Below are 14236 nucleotides of genomic sequence, written 5' to 3'. Positions count from 1 at the left end.
GCACTCAGAGATTTGTTGAGTGTAGAAAAGCGTATCTTCCCGACCTCGGTGATCTCTGTTTTGTTAACTCTTTGTAGGGGTGTAAGCGAGCTGAGCTTGAATGAGCCAGTTTTAGCTCAGGCTTCACTCGAAATTAATTTCGAGCTCTCTAAAAATGTTTAGACTCGACTTAGCTCAACTCGAGCCGAGTCAGACTGAGCCCGACTCAAGCCCGAGTTTGGTTGGAGAAGGAGGAGGAGGCGGGGTGGTAGCTTGTCGAAGGAAGAGGAGGAGGGAGCTGATGTAGAGGAGAATGGCTTGTTGATAGAGGACAATGAGGGCGGATGAGGAGATGAAGGAGATGGCGGGGCGGCGAGTTGTCGATAAGGACGAGGAGGTGATAGAGGAGGAAGATAAGAAGGCGGCGGAGGAGGTCGACGATAATAGAGGAGGCCAACGCTGTGGTCGAGGCTGAGCCGATAGAGGAGGAGGCCGCCGGAAAAGGGTGGATGAGCTGTTTGAAGGAAAAATGAGGAGCATAAATAGTGTAGTTTGTTGGGAGTTTTTTTATTAGATTTAGAGTTAGGATTAAATAGGAATATGATAATAATAGCCATTGGATAGAATATCTAATTGTTATAATTATATTTGTATATAATATATATAACTAATTAATAAAGATTATATTTAAATAGGCTTAGGCTAAGCTTGAGAAAGTCAGACTTTAACTTAGGCCCGACTCAAAATACAAATTAAGTCTTAAAATAAGGCTCAGACTCAGTTCCAACCTCTAACTCTACTCAACTTCGCTTTAACAACAACAACAACAACAACAACAAAAAAAAAAAAAAAAAAAAAAAAACACCCCGTGTCCAGCTATCACGTGCATCCCACGACCCCATTGCCATAGCTTACTTTAATCCCTCGCCCAACAACACACAACTAGCGATGCTATTATTATATCATAGGTCATTTACGATCGTCAGATCCAAGATCCAACGGTTCTATCATGGAACAACGGTCTCCGGTACTCTTCCAGGTGGTGCCCAATCGCCGCCATTCGTTACGCCTATGACTCTGAAATGACGAACCTACCCTCATTTTTTCGGCCAAACCCTAGGGACATTCCAGTAATCAAAGCGTCTATAAATGAATCGTGAGCTCCGCTAGGGTTTCTCCCTCCTCTCGCTGCGACTTTAGAGGCGCTCTCAGAGTAGCGGAAGCATCTCCTCGTTTCTCTCCATCCCTTTTATTGTTGGTTCCATTTAGGTGAGATCTCATGTCCCCGATCTTTCTCTTGTTCTTTATATCTCTCTTGTCATGATCTAGATCTGATACATAGTGATACTCCTATCAAAACTTGTGATGAAACCCTATATTATGTCTTTACTTTTGATCTGCTTGTGGTAAATTTTGTGTATGCTTTATTTATTCTGCTTCAATTTGTATTTTAGATCGTAACAGTCACCGAACTTCTCTAATCGCTTCTAGTTACTAGGTTTTCTTGCTAGTTCGTGTTGATTTTAGCATCTCGATTCGTATATGGTTTCCTTGATCTAGTTTTTCTCTGTAGTTTCATCAAGGGTAGACCTCTTTTGAATTATTTGGTTTTTGGCTATGTATGCTGCGATCTTCCTGGAAATCTAATGAATTAAATTCCTTTCCGGGAATACCTAATTTTTGTCTGCCATGCTTGGTTACCACTAAGAATATGTGATTTCCTAATCTGGGTCTTGTATACTTCGGGATACTTATTAGGGAATATACTCCTAGAATTTGATTTATGATGCTCCTGTAATATTTTTTTTTGGCCACAAATAGACACTCCGATCTCATCATCTATGTACATTGTCGTCCATTTCCCAGTGAATACTCCTGAGCGTTGTTCACCTTGTTCTCAAAAGGTTTTATGTATTGCTCAAGCCATCCTAATAAATCAGGATTATTTAATACGTAGTTATTATGTTGTAAACCTGTCACATAATTTAATGTTTTATTCTATTAAGTGTCATTGTACTTGAAGATTTGATTGATGATATTTTATTTTAAGTCACAAGAGACTAAGAGAGTTCCTAAAGGGTGTAGCTGTCCACACCTTTATGATTGAAAAAAAATATTATGGATCATAATTCTACTTTCATGCATTTTATCTGCTGAAAAGTTGTTCCGGACCTATTTTTCATTTACCTTTGTTTTGGTTGTCTTTTTTTAATTATTTTCCCTGTGGATCATGTATTACCACAACAGATGCCTATATGGTTTTTTATATGGCTATTTTACCTCTTCGATTAAATTTTCTTCAGATTATGTTTCTTATTCTAACTATTGCTTGCATTTTTTAGTTATTAGCTATGGGTAAAGAGAAGGTTCACATCAACATTGTGGTTATTGGCCATGTCGACTCTGGCAAATCAACCACCACTGGACATCTGATCTATAAACTTGGAGGTATTGACAAGCGTGTTATTGAGAGGTTTGAGAAGGAAGCTGCTGAGATGAACAAGAGGTCATTCAAGTACGCTTGGGTGCTTGACAAATTGAAGGCTGAGCGTGAACGCGGTATTACCATTGATATCGCCCTCTGGAAGTTTGAGACCACCAAGTACTACTGCACGGTCATTGATGCTCCTGGCCATCGTGACTTCATTAAGAACATGATTACTGGAACTTCTCAGGCTGACTGCGCCGTCCTCATTATTGACTCCACCACTGGTGGTTTTGAAGCTGGAATTTCAAAGGATGGACAGACTCGTGAGCACGCTCTTCTTGCATTTACTCTAGGAGTTAAGCAGATGATCTGTTGTTGTAACAAGGTAATGCTACTTCCCTCAACTTTTATTACATATCTCTGAATTCTTATAATTTAGCTTTTTCTTATATAATGTATTGCAATTTAGTAATTAATGAGTTGTCCTGACAGATGGATGCCACGACTCCCAAATACTCTAAAGCAAGATATGATGAAATTGTGAAGGAAGTCTCTTCCTACCTTAAGAAGGTTGGATACAACCCTGATAAGATCCCCTTTGTGCCAATCTCTGGTTTCGAAGGTGACAACATGATTGAGAGATCCACCAACCTTGACTGGTACAAGGGCCCTACACTTCTGGAAGCTTTGGACTTGATCCAGGAGCCAAAGCGACCCACAGACAAGCCCCTCCGACTACCTCTTCAGGATGTCTACAAGATTGGTGGCATTGGCACTGTACCTGTTGGTCGAGTGGAAACTGGAGTCCTCAAGCCTGGCATGGTTGTCACTTTTGGTCCTACTGGCCTCACAACTGAAGTCAAGTCTGTTGAGATGCACCACGAGGCTCTTCAGGAGGCCCTTCCTGGTGACAATGTCGGTTTCAATGTGAAGAATGTTGCTGTGAAGGATCTGAAGCGTGGTTTTGTTGCCTCCAACTCCAAGGACGACCCTGCAAAGGGGGCTGCCAGCTTCACCTCACAGGTTATCATCATGAACCACCCAGGTCAAATTGGCAATGGTTATGCCCCAGTCCTTGATTGCCACACTTCTCACATCGCTGTCAAGTTTGCTGAGATCTTGACCAAGATTGACAGGCGATCTGGCAAGGAACTCGAGAAGGAGCCAAAGTTCCTGAAGAACGGAGATGCTGGTTTCGTCAAGATGATTCCGACTAAACCAATGGTTGTTGAGACCTTCTCTGAGTACCCTCCTTTGGGTAGGTTTGCTGTCAGGGACATGAGGCAGACGGTTGCGGTCGGTGTCATCAAGAGCGTGGACAAAAAGGATCCCACTGGAGCCAAGGTTACCAAGGCAGCTCAGAAGAAGAAATGAACCGAGGAGATCTCTGCGTCACTTTCGTTTGGAGCCGTTCGTAGTAGTAGTGTGGTGTGTCTTTGTTGCCATGAACTGATCAGTATGGTATCTGGTGTCTGGATGCAGAACTGGGTGCTTGATCGACGGTGGCAGTGTTTGGTTTGAGTGTCTTTCCTATCTTTGTGGTGGTCTCTAGTGTCCAAGACTCTATTATCGGATGTTGAACTTTTCTTTCTGTTGTCTTAGTTAAGTTTGCTTTGTCACTGGGGAGAGATGTTTACTGTCCTTTGATCTGGCAATGAATTTTCAGTGATTCTTAAATAAATTAGTTGCGTTCTAGTAGGTATTGCTATGTGATTGTGGTAATTCAGACATTTTTTAGAGTATCGCCTGGTGATCAATTTCTTTTGTCTGACCTGATCATTAAATAGCATACTTTGGTAAACAGGAGATAGTGGAGAACTCAAGCCAGACACTCGTGCATTAAAGTGAAAATAAAACATAAATTACGCTATTTGTTGTGCAACATATTTGACAATTACTTTCTTCATCAAAGAAAGAGCAATCATCCACCAACAGAGACAGATCGCACTCACGAGATAAGCCACTACTCCAGGCAACCGACAAATTCCCTTTTCTTTAAACACTGTCTAAATATAGCTGTATAGCAGTGTGCATATATGCATTAGCAGTTAGACAATTGTTCAGACATAATATAGTCAGAACGTGAGTCGATGGAACGCACCAATGTTTAACAGTCATGCAGGATTTACAGCATGCCTCAGTCTTCCCAACATAAACCAAAATCTTTTTTTTAAACAGTACACAAAAAGTTGAATCGGATAACAGACCTGTTAAGGTAAAAGGATCTTAAAGAGAGTGAAGGGCTCACAATGATGGAAAAGTTTTAACAATTCTAACACTACTAGTACAAGAGACTCACAAAGATCCTCAAATGATAGATCATGAGTTAAATACTATTTATCCCAACATTCATTAGTCAAAAGATAGACTACTGTCTATTGATGGAAAGGTTCATTGAAGGAAACAAAATGGTTAGCCTTTTCACCCTTCTTCCTCCATCTCCTCCCTTTGGTGGGTCTCAGCATCAAAGCTTCCATGGATGGATGATCTAAATCTCCCCAAGATAAATCTGTTTGTCACTGCTGCAAGATCCTATAATGGGCTCGCTTGGATGGAAAACAGTCTCATTGACGGACCCATTGTGCCCAGGTAGCTTATACAAGATGCGCCTTGATGTAGTGTCCCATATGTACACCATCCGATCTGCACTCCCTGCAGTGACCTTGCTCCCATCAGGAGACCAGCCACACTTCAACAAGTTCTTCTCAAAGTTGTGCTGGTGTCCACCGAAAATCTTGATACATCTGTTCTGGGGTGCATATGGGCGCATATCCCAGATTCGAAGAGTTGAGTCCATTCCATTTGTCAAGAGATAAGACCCATCGGGACTTAACTGCATTCCTGTTATCATGTCTCCATGGCCTTGAAGAGTCATTATTACCTCATTCCGGCGAAGATCCCACACCTTCACGTCATTGTCCAAACCACCAGTATAAATTTTATCGGCTGCGTCTGAGAAACTTACAGCTGTGATCTGATACTTATCAGGGAATGTCTGAATTGCACCTCTCTGACGCAAGTCCCACAGCTTTGCTGTTCCATCATCAGAACCACTCACAACAAGAGGCGGACCCCTACGTGAAGGGCAGCATGAGTTGACAAATTGCGAATGTTCTGCCATTTTCTTCACTTGCTTTCCAGTTTCAACATCCCATGCCCGCACAGTTTTGTCAGGGCTTGCAGATATAATCTGGGTACCATCAGTGGTCCACTGGAGGTCAAGGACTGCATTTTTATGTCCTCTCATGACCATGAAGTTTTTGCAGTCCCCATGGACATGCCACAAGAAGATAAACTTGTCATGGGAACCAGATGCAATTACAGTTCCTGCTGGATTGAACTTCATACAATAGATAGCACTTTGATGACCACTGAGGAGCATGATTGGTGACTCCAGGCTAGATGTCCGTTGTTTTCCACCTTGACCCACGAGTTGAAGAGAATTCTGTGAAGTAACCAATTCCATTCCAGGACGTGGGCCTACAACACCCGCTGTATTGCCACTGGGGACGGAAAGCATTTTCCAACTTCTATTTGATGCTATACAGATGGGGACCCTTTCACCTGAAACCATGCAAATAAAATTGATGCAAGTTTCACCCCTTCAATTTAATTAAACTCATGTATACTAGTTATGTATTTTTTTTTTCCATATGACAAGAAAAGACTTAAGGCAGGGTACAATAAATGATTTCACAGAAGTAGAGTTATCAAACAGGATTATGATAGCAGGAACCAGCATTTGCATGCAACTTCTATTTGATGCTATACAGATGGGGACCCTTTCACCTGAAACCATGCAAATAAAATTGATGCAAGTTTCACCCCTTCAATTTAATTAAACTCATGTATACTAGTTATGTATTTTTTTTTTCCATATGACAAGAAAAGACTTAAGGCAGGGTACAATAAATGATTTCACAGAAGTAGAGTTATCAAACAGGATTATGATAGCAGGAACCAGCATTTGGAGTCATAAGCTTATTAATGCCTGGCCAAGATAGTAAGAAAGTGGTTGTAGGAAGTGCATGACCAAGCTCTAGTCTAAAAAGACAATATTCAGATTTTTCACCAAATACAAAAGAATGTCCATTATTAGTTTTCCAAGATATGGTTCACATGCCCAAATATGCATATGATGTCCTGGCTGCCCAACATTTAGATCCCTCATACATGCAACCCGAATGTAGAAGGCATTAGAGGATTATTGATCCAACCACTTAAAATGGTAGATCTCACATCCACATGTTCGTAGTACGATATGCATCATATTCATGTTTATGGTTTATCTCATTTTCCCTTCATCTTCTTGATTCTTTTATTGCCTTTTTTTATAACTTTTAAACATTGTAATATTTTCTTTCTGACTTTAAGCATTTTTTACATTAGATAATATGGTATCCATTCATATGAATGGTTGCCTTTGAAAACAGTGGCCATCATACAGACTCAACATTCTACTAAAACTCAGACTAGTACTAGCAGTAGCAATTCAGCAACTAAAGTTTATAAGTAATCCCAATATAAAGATGTAAGGACGATCGATTTAGAGAACCAAGTGATCTATCTTCTATTGCAACTATCATCATCCAACTGTTGGATCTGATCTATCACCTATAATTGTCAATTAATAAATGATAGTGCCACAATCCTTGATTTTCAACTTTTCTTCCCCAAATATCAACAAATAGAAGGGCTGTATGATTGATGGAGTGGATATTTTCAAGCAAGAAATATATAACCAAGTGCTAGATTATAGTGTCACACACAAGCTATCTTATTCTTCAGGCATGACATCTACAAGATCTACAATGACATGCACAAGCAGCTGGTGGGAAGAGAGAGAAGGTAAGAGTGTGTGTGTGTGAAGAGAGAGAGAGAGAGAGAGAGAGAGAGAGAGCAAACAACTTGATGTTGAAGAGGGAAGATGGCTCGAGTTTGAAGAAGAAGAGGGATTAAGGCTTAGGGGTTTTGGATGGGAACTTATTTCTTTGTTTCCTATTTAGTATCTCGTCTAAACCCGATATGTCTGGCGGCCCACCCACCAAAATTGCCCGATCCGCAAAGTTTGCCCAACCCACCAAGAATTCTAAGTGGGTTGCCCCCACATTGGTAGCCCACCAAAGCCCACCCGTGTGTCTTGGCCACATAGGTGGGCCACATAGATGGAGGGAAGATACCATGGCTTTTCATCTGTGGGCATGATGGAACTTAGAAACAAAAGCCAAAGATTTAGATTTGGCATTTAGAATATCAAATCTACAGTTTGACATGTATTTTACTATTATACACCCTGCATGTAATACAACTGCACCCAAGATGTATATAAAAACCATAATGTTATACCCACACAGTGGCAATTCATTCAAGATTATATTACAACTGTTTATCCTAAATCTTCTTCCATTAGTCTGTTAGCAAACACATAAAATAAGAATGCAGCATCCTCAAAATAGTCAAGAGAACTTTAAGTGCTGCTCCAGAATTGAAACTATATGTAAAAAATTTTGCAAATAGGATTTTAAGGGTAAATATCCATTTGTACTTAGTAAAATGAATATACAAAAAGAACCAAAATAGTGAGACCCTAATGATTTGAGACTGAAGGCATTGTTGTTAAGGTTGTAGGATTTTCAAGAATAAACGAGACATGTGAATCATAATAGAAAGAGATTAACACGACAAAGCAATAGATACAGCAAGGGTGGATGATACTTTACGAGAAATAGAACAACAAAGAAAAGCATTCAATTTACCAGTATCAACCAAAAGTGAAGCTCATCGTGACAGGTTATAGATTCCAGTTAGAGAGATGTTACTGCAGTACTATATCTCTCCTCACATACAAACCACAAAGGCTTAAAGACACTTCTCTGTTAGCTGGTTAAAGCTACTACAATAGAAATTTGTATCTAGAACTCAAGCCGTATCAAAGTAACTGGAATGTAAGTTCCTTCTGAATATCTAAATTAAATGTTCAACTTATTAGTTGAAAAAAAAAATCAGAGAACTACAGCAATGTCAAGACGTAACATTTCACTCAGATGCATCCTTACCATCTTTTCAACTCTTTTCAGGTATCATCTAAAGTCCAACATTGATAAAGGTATAACACCTTACTCTCTTTTCATTCCAACGACCGAATCGAACCCTAAATCACATAGCTAATCTTATGGCGCCTAGTAACAATTCAAAGAAAACTAGAACTGGAAACAAAATTAGCAACCCTAAAAGATTTGTTTCTAAACTAAATCATCCATTTCCAAATCTAATAAGATGCTATTCGTACAAGCATCACAGATTCCGCCGAGTTCTTGCGGAGAAACTAATCGAGAATTAGAGGAAGAAGGAGACGAGTAGCGTACCGAATTATCGAGCAGATCAGCACCGAGTGCCTAGGATCTTGCGAAAGCCGACGTGAGGAGTTACTCTGAGAGAGAGAGCCTGACCAAATCGAGCTCGAAGGCTTTAGCCTCTAGGGTTTTGACGGGAGGCGAAAGCAGCTTGAGAGGAGTTTAATCGATTATTAACATTTTTTTTCTTTTAAATAATTCCAATTATCACTATTTTTTACGTACACTTTTTAAACCTCTTTATTGTCCACTTACACCATAAACTAAAAAAAATAGTAACTATATAGACCTCTAAATTAAAAATCTTTTTAATTCAATATATATATATATATATATTATAAATAAAAATTCAGAGAGTATACGTAAACAATAATTATAATTTAATATCTAAGTAGATTTTTTAATGCCTTTTGGAAGTAAATAATTTTGTTTTAGTTTTTACCCAAATGGCCCAAAATTAGGCAGATTTGAAAGGGTAGGGAATGTTGACAAGGATAGGAGGAATATTTTTATATATGTATGAATTATGAGCATGTAAACTAAGTATAGGCTAAACAAAATGGTTAATATATTTATAATATATAAGTTGAATAAATGAGTCAAATAAAAATGTAATTGAGCCTAACTTTATTCAAATTTGTCTTAAAATTAGTTTCGAGCTTAAGCCAAAACTTCATCCTTAGATTAATTAGATTTAATTCAAGCTTATTTTGAGCTCGAGTTCGCTTGATAAGCATATTCAAATCTATTTCAAATGAAACCTATTTCAATCTTGTATTAAAGCTTGAATAGAATTTTGAATAGTTCACGTAAAATCAAATCAAATCAGATGTATAACAAACTATAAATTATTTATAATATATTTATATATGTATATTAAAATATATATATTAAGACGAGTTTTGTGCTTAAAATCAACATAGAAATAAAATGTAAGACTGAGTTTGGTCAAGCCTTATCAAACTAGCTTGATTGTTTTGATAGCTCGTTAGTCTAACACACTTAGAAAAATAAGTCACAATAACTCTAAATCATACGCATATAACACTTTGGTCAAAAATTTATTAAATATTAAACTAACTACACTAGGTATCCTCAATCTTGATCTTTATCCTAATATGATAAAACTTAATTACTAGACTATAAATAAACGTGCCAAATAGGATAACAAAATATATATATATATATATATTAAAGTTTATTACTTAGACCCACATGATATGGCTTCAAATTTATAATTGAGAAAGAGAACAAGGTGACCAGCAAGCAACAAACATCTCCTCTTTCACTTTGGTGGATAATTTTGACACTACTTTCCGCATCAAAACCAGCAAAAGCTGCCCCTTTCTTTTGGAGTTGAAGACTTTGGCCTCCTATCTTTTCACTATATGGGCAACTTGTCGCTCTACATTTCGCATACTTGGCAGGCCATTATTGGCTGCCAACATTAGTTCCTACATAAAAGAGCTGCAGCGAATCCAGAAAGTTTGTATCTCCGGTCACCGTCGGTGAGATTAGCGAGCATTTGAACCACGGCGGGAAGCTCCAGCTCCACTCCCGTGCAAACAAAGTCATCGTATGGGGCAGTGTTCCAGACAGCTTTAAGTTCTTGTCCCCTTCCCAAATTCCAAAATACCCTACCCAAATTATATTAATAACAACAAAACATCCGCATTAACATCCCCATACAACAAGGGCATTTTCGTCATACCATCTTTTAAAGAAAGATATCAAATCTCACAATAATAAGTAACCCCCCCCCCCCATTAAAGAGCTCTCCTTTATTAGCATCCCAACCAAACCTCACAGACTTCTCCGCAGAGCTCTGAGCAATGAGAGCTCATGGAGAACTCCACCACCCTCTTCTTCTCCTCCTTCTTCTAATGCCACTGCTTGGTTACTCACTGGATCCGCCATTCTCTTGTGACTGGTCAAATGCGTTGAGTAGAAACTTTGCTTTCTGCCAGCAAACATTGTCCATCAACCGAAGAGTGGAAAATCTCATTGCACACTTGAGTATAGAGGAGAAGATTTCCCAGTTGGGAGATGTCGCTCCTCCGATCCCTCGGCTCGGCGTGCCGGGTTACAAGTGGTGGTCGGAGTCGCTTCATGGAGTGTCGAACGCCGGCCGCGGTATCCACTTGGATACCGGCGTGCGGGCGGCGACGAGCTTCCCGCAGGTCATACTTACCGCGGCTTCGTTCAATCCTCTTCTTTGGTATCGCATTGGACAGGTTTGGTCGCCTCCAATACTTCTAGTATAGATGTTTTGTTACATATGAAAAAAACTGAATTTTATAGCATCTTTTACATCTTTCATCAAAACTGTGTGTTTCACGTTGCTTTAATTCTTTATATTGGAAGGCTATCGGGATCGAGGCACGAGGAATATATAACGGGGGTCAGGCAGAAGGGCTAACATTCTGGTCACCTAACATCAACATATTCAGAGATCCAAGATGGGGAAGAGGCCAAGAGACTCCTGGAGAGGATCCAATGACCACAAGTAAGTATGCAGTCGCTTATGTGAGGGGATTGCAGGGTGATACATTCCAAGGGAGTCGTTCTATTGAGCTTAAAGCTTCAGCTTGCTGCAAGCACTTCACTGCTTATGATTTGGATGCCTGGAAGGGCATCACTCGCTATGTCTTCGATGCTCGGGTAAGTAGCTATCCAGTTTTTAAGTCTAGCTAGTGATCAAGGGAAAAACCAAGAATTTTTTTCTGATTGGCTTCTCTTGCATTTAGGTAACGACACAGGATATGGAGGATACCTATCAGCCTCCTTTCCGAAGTTGCATCAAAGATGGTCGTGCCAGTGGCATAATGTGCTCGTATAATCGGGTTAATGGCGTCCCTTCATGTGCGGATTACGACTTGTTATCCAAAACAGCAAGAGGACAGTGGGGGTTTAATGGGTAAGACAATAGGATATAGTACAATCTTAATTCAGTATAACATTGAGATGCCCAAGGAATTGTAGTTACTACTCATCAAATTTCTTCAGTAGATTAGAATGAGCCAGGTACATTACTAGTATATTACTAACTACTACTTGTCTTTTGGTTATGGCTCAGATATATAACTTCAGATTGCGATGCGGTCTCCATCATCCATGATGCTCAGGGTTATGCCAAAACACCAGAAGATGCAGTTGCAGATGTCCTGAAAGCTGGTAGAGTTTCTTGTGTTTTACTCGTCCTCGAGAATCTATTGCTCAGATTTGCTGGTTCCACTTACAGTCAGAAATTTGGATAGCAAGATCATGCCTACAGCTCACATATAAGAATTAACAAGATCCAAACTAAATAAGTTTTAGAATATTTTTATGATATCTAGCATGAGGATTTTCTTTCTTTTCCTTTTTTATCTGCAAAATAAATTCTTGACATAGTTAACTGGAAATTATCAAGTCCTCACATAGCTAGGCAGTATGTTGTCACAACTGAGTGTTAAATTTGTTTTCCTTACTGGTACAATGAAGACAGGGAACTTTTATATTGGATTGTTGATTATGAGTACAAGTAAGAGAGAGTTATATTATCCTTCATTGCATAATACTTTCAGGAATGGATGTAAATTGTGGCGGCTATGTTCAGAAGTATGCTGGTTCTGCCTTGCAACAGAGAAAAATAACAGAAGGAGACATTAACAGAGCCCTCCACAACCTCTTCTCTGTCAGAATGAGGCTGGGACTCTTCAATGGAAATCCAAAATACAAACCATATGGTAATATTGGTTCCAACCAAGTGTGTACAAAGGAGCATCAGAACTTAGCTTTACAAGCAGCCCAAGATGGCATTGTTCTGCTAAAGAATGCAGCCAATCTTCTTCCACTGTCCAGATCAAAAGTTACTACACTTGGCGTGATTGGACCAAATGCAAATAATGCTGAGAAACTTCTTGGAAACTATGCAGGGCCGCCTTGTATATCAGTAACCCCTCTTCAGGCATTGCAGAGCTTTGTTGGGAACACCCGCTACTTGCCTGGTTGTGACTCAGCTGCCTGCACTTCAAGTCAAATCAATGAAGCTGTCCAATTAGCAGGCTCAGTGGATTATATAATCATGTTCATGGGCTTGGATTTAGATCACGAGAGGGAAGAGCTTGATAGAGTGGATTTGGTTCTCCCAGGAATGCAACAAAGCCTCATTACTAGTGTCGCAAGAGCAGCGAGAAAGCCCATAATTTTAGTGCTGTTATGTGGTGGTCCTGTAGATGTTGCATTTGCAAAGCATGATTCCAAGATTGGAGGCATTTTGTGGGGTGGCTATCCTGGTGAAGCTGGTGGCATTGCCATCGCTCAGGTTATCTTTGGAGAGCATAATCCAGGTATAAGATGTAACCTTTGTTTTATGCTCATTATTTATTCACTGTTTGTCCCAGCATCAAATTTCAAATGTTTCAGCATTTAGACATGCAATGTTTACTATACTAAGATCCTTAAATCATGTTTGGAAGACTAAAGACATAAAGTTAGAAACTTAGACCCTCGTGTTGATCTGGTTTCATGTATTATCTCAGGAGGAAGATTGCCTGTAACTTGGTATCCACAAGAGTTCACTAGAGTACCTATGACAGATATGAGGATGCGAGCCGACCCAGCCACTGGATACCCAGGCCGCACCTACAGATTCTATCGAGGTAGAATTGTTTTCAGGTTTGGTTATGGCCTCAGCTACTCACGTTATTCTCATGGATTTAGCTCTATATCTGGAAGCACACTGTATCTGAACAACACTATCAGTCTTCAAGCAGTCGAGAGGTCTGGTACTCTGAGCTATGACATTGAAGAGATAGGCTCTGAAGCATGTGAGAAGATTAAGCTTCCTACTGTTGTTAAAGTGGAGAATCATGGGCCAATGGATGGAACGCATCCAGTGTTGCTCTTCTTGCGTTGGCCTAATGCATTAGAAGGAAGGCCAGTGAAGCAGTTGATAGGATTCAAGAGTGTGCATCTTAAGGCAGGGGAAAGAGCCAATGTTGAATTTGCTGTGAGCCCCTGTGAGCATCTCAGCCGAGTGATGGAAGATGGTAGGAAGGTAATAGACAAGGGATCTCATTTCTTGATGGTAGGGAAAAAGGAACTTGAGATCACCATGATGGCATGAAGTGGTGCAGCAAATATCGTGCAAGTTGAACTCACTTGTTGGATGAGATCAATATTTCTGATAAACTTATTTTGGCTTATACCACCATAAATGCTTTATTAAGAAGGTTTCTGTTTGATGTTGTTCATTGAAGATTTAAAGGGGAATGGTATTCACTGGTTCGGATTATTAGATATTTGTATTTCCTAACGATTAGTTTTAATATGTGATTATAGAAAAGTTATATTAAGGCAATTAGGCCACCATAGTAGCCACCGTTGACTCTAACTTTATTTATATCATATCGGATCTAACTTTGTTGACCCGTTTTGGGAATAAAACAGAAAACTTGCTTGATTATATTAAGGCAATTAGGTTACAATTAGG

The 14236-nt window shown here is 39.6% G+C and overlaps 3 protein-coding genes across 3 annotated transcripts; 2 read left to right on the top strand and 1 right to left on the bottom strand.

Annotated features, from left to right (window-relative positions):
- Positions 1-1108: 1108 nt before the first annotated feature.
- LOC140800307 (elongation factor 1-alpha) lies at positions 1109-4105 on the top strand. Its single transcript, XM_073155024.1, has 3 exons — positions 1109-1248; positions 2322-2792; positions 2900-4105. The coding sequence occupies exons 2-3, from the start codon at positions 2331-2333 to the stop codon at positions 3779-3781; spliced, it is 1344 nt and encodes a 447-aa protein (XP_073011125.1). The 5' UTR covers positions 1109-1248; positions 2322-2330; the 3' UTR covers positions 3782-4105.
- Positions 4106-4596: 491 nt separating this feature from the next.
- LOC140800304 (uncharacterized) lies at positions 4597-8962 on the bottom strand. Its single transcript, XM_073155020.1, has 2 exons — positions 8773-8962; positions 4597-5971 (listed from the first exon to the last, which is right to left on the bottom strand). The coding sequence occupies exon 2, from the start codon at positions 5925-5927 to the stop codon at positions 4896-4898; it is 1032 nt and encodes a 343-aa protein (XP_073011121.1). The 5' UTR covers positions 5928-5971; positions 8773-8962; the 3' UTR covers positions 4597-4895.
- Positions 8963-10543: 1581 nt separating this feature from the next.
- LOC140800358 (probable beta-D-xylosidase 7) lies at positions 10544-14038 on the top strand. Its single transcript, XM_073155099.1, has 6 exons — positions 10544-10994; positions 11125-11421; positions 11508-11677; positions 11837-11934; positions 12327-13091; positions 13284-14038. The coding sequence occupies exons 1-6, from the start codon at positions 10593-10595 to the stop codon at positions 13868-13870; spliced, it is 2319 nt and encodes a 772-aa protein (XP_073011200.1). The 5' UTR covers positions 10544-10592; the 3' UTR covers positions 13871-14038.
- The last annotated feature ends 198 nt before the right edge of the window (positions 14039-14236 follow it).

The sequence above is a fragment of the Typha latifolia genome, chromosome 13 (assembly GCF_019914945.1).
Source record: "Typha latifolia isolate L0001 chromosome 13, TyphaL0001v2, whole genome shotgun sequence".
In the NCBI taxonomy this organism is placed as follows: Eukaryota; Viridiplantae; Streptophyta; class Magnoliopsida; order Poales; family Typhaceae; genus Typha; species Typha latifolia.
The sequence above is the reverse complement of the archived record's forward strand: the minus strand, read 5'-3'. Positions and strand labels throughout refer to the sequence as shown.

Excerpts from the sequence above, each read along its gene's own strand:
- LOC140800307 (XM_073155024.1), top strand. The coding sequence starts at position 2,331 with ATGGGTAAAGAGAAGGTTCACATCAACATTGTGGTTATTGGCCATGTC. Across the intron at positions 2,793-2,899 it reads TGATCTGTTGTTGTAACAAG|ATGGATGCCACGACTCCCAA; the intron begins GTAATGCTACTT and ends TTGTCCTGACAG.
- LOC140800304 (XM_073155020.1), bottom strand. The coding sequence starts at position 5,927 with ATGCTTTCCGTCCCCAGTGGCAATACAGCGGGTGTTGTAGGCCCACGT.
- LOC140800358 (XM_073155099.1), top strand. The coding sequence starts at position 10,593 with ATGAGAGCTCATGGAGAACTCCACCACCCTCTTCTTCTCCTCCTTCTT. Across the intron at positions 11,935-12,326 it reads TGCAGATGTCCTGAAAGCTG|GAATGGATGTAAATTGTGGC; the intron begins GTAGAGTTTCTT and ends TAATACTTTCAG. Across the intron at positions 13,092-13,283 it reads CTTTGGAGAGCATAATCCAG|GAGGAAGATTGCCTGTAACT; the intron begins GTATAAGATGTA and ends GTATTATCTCAG.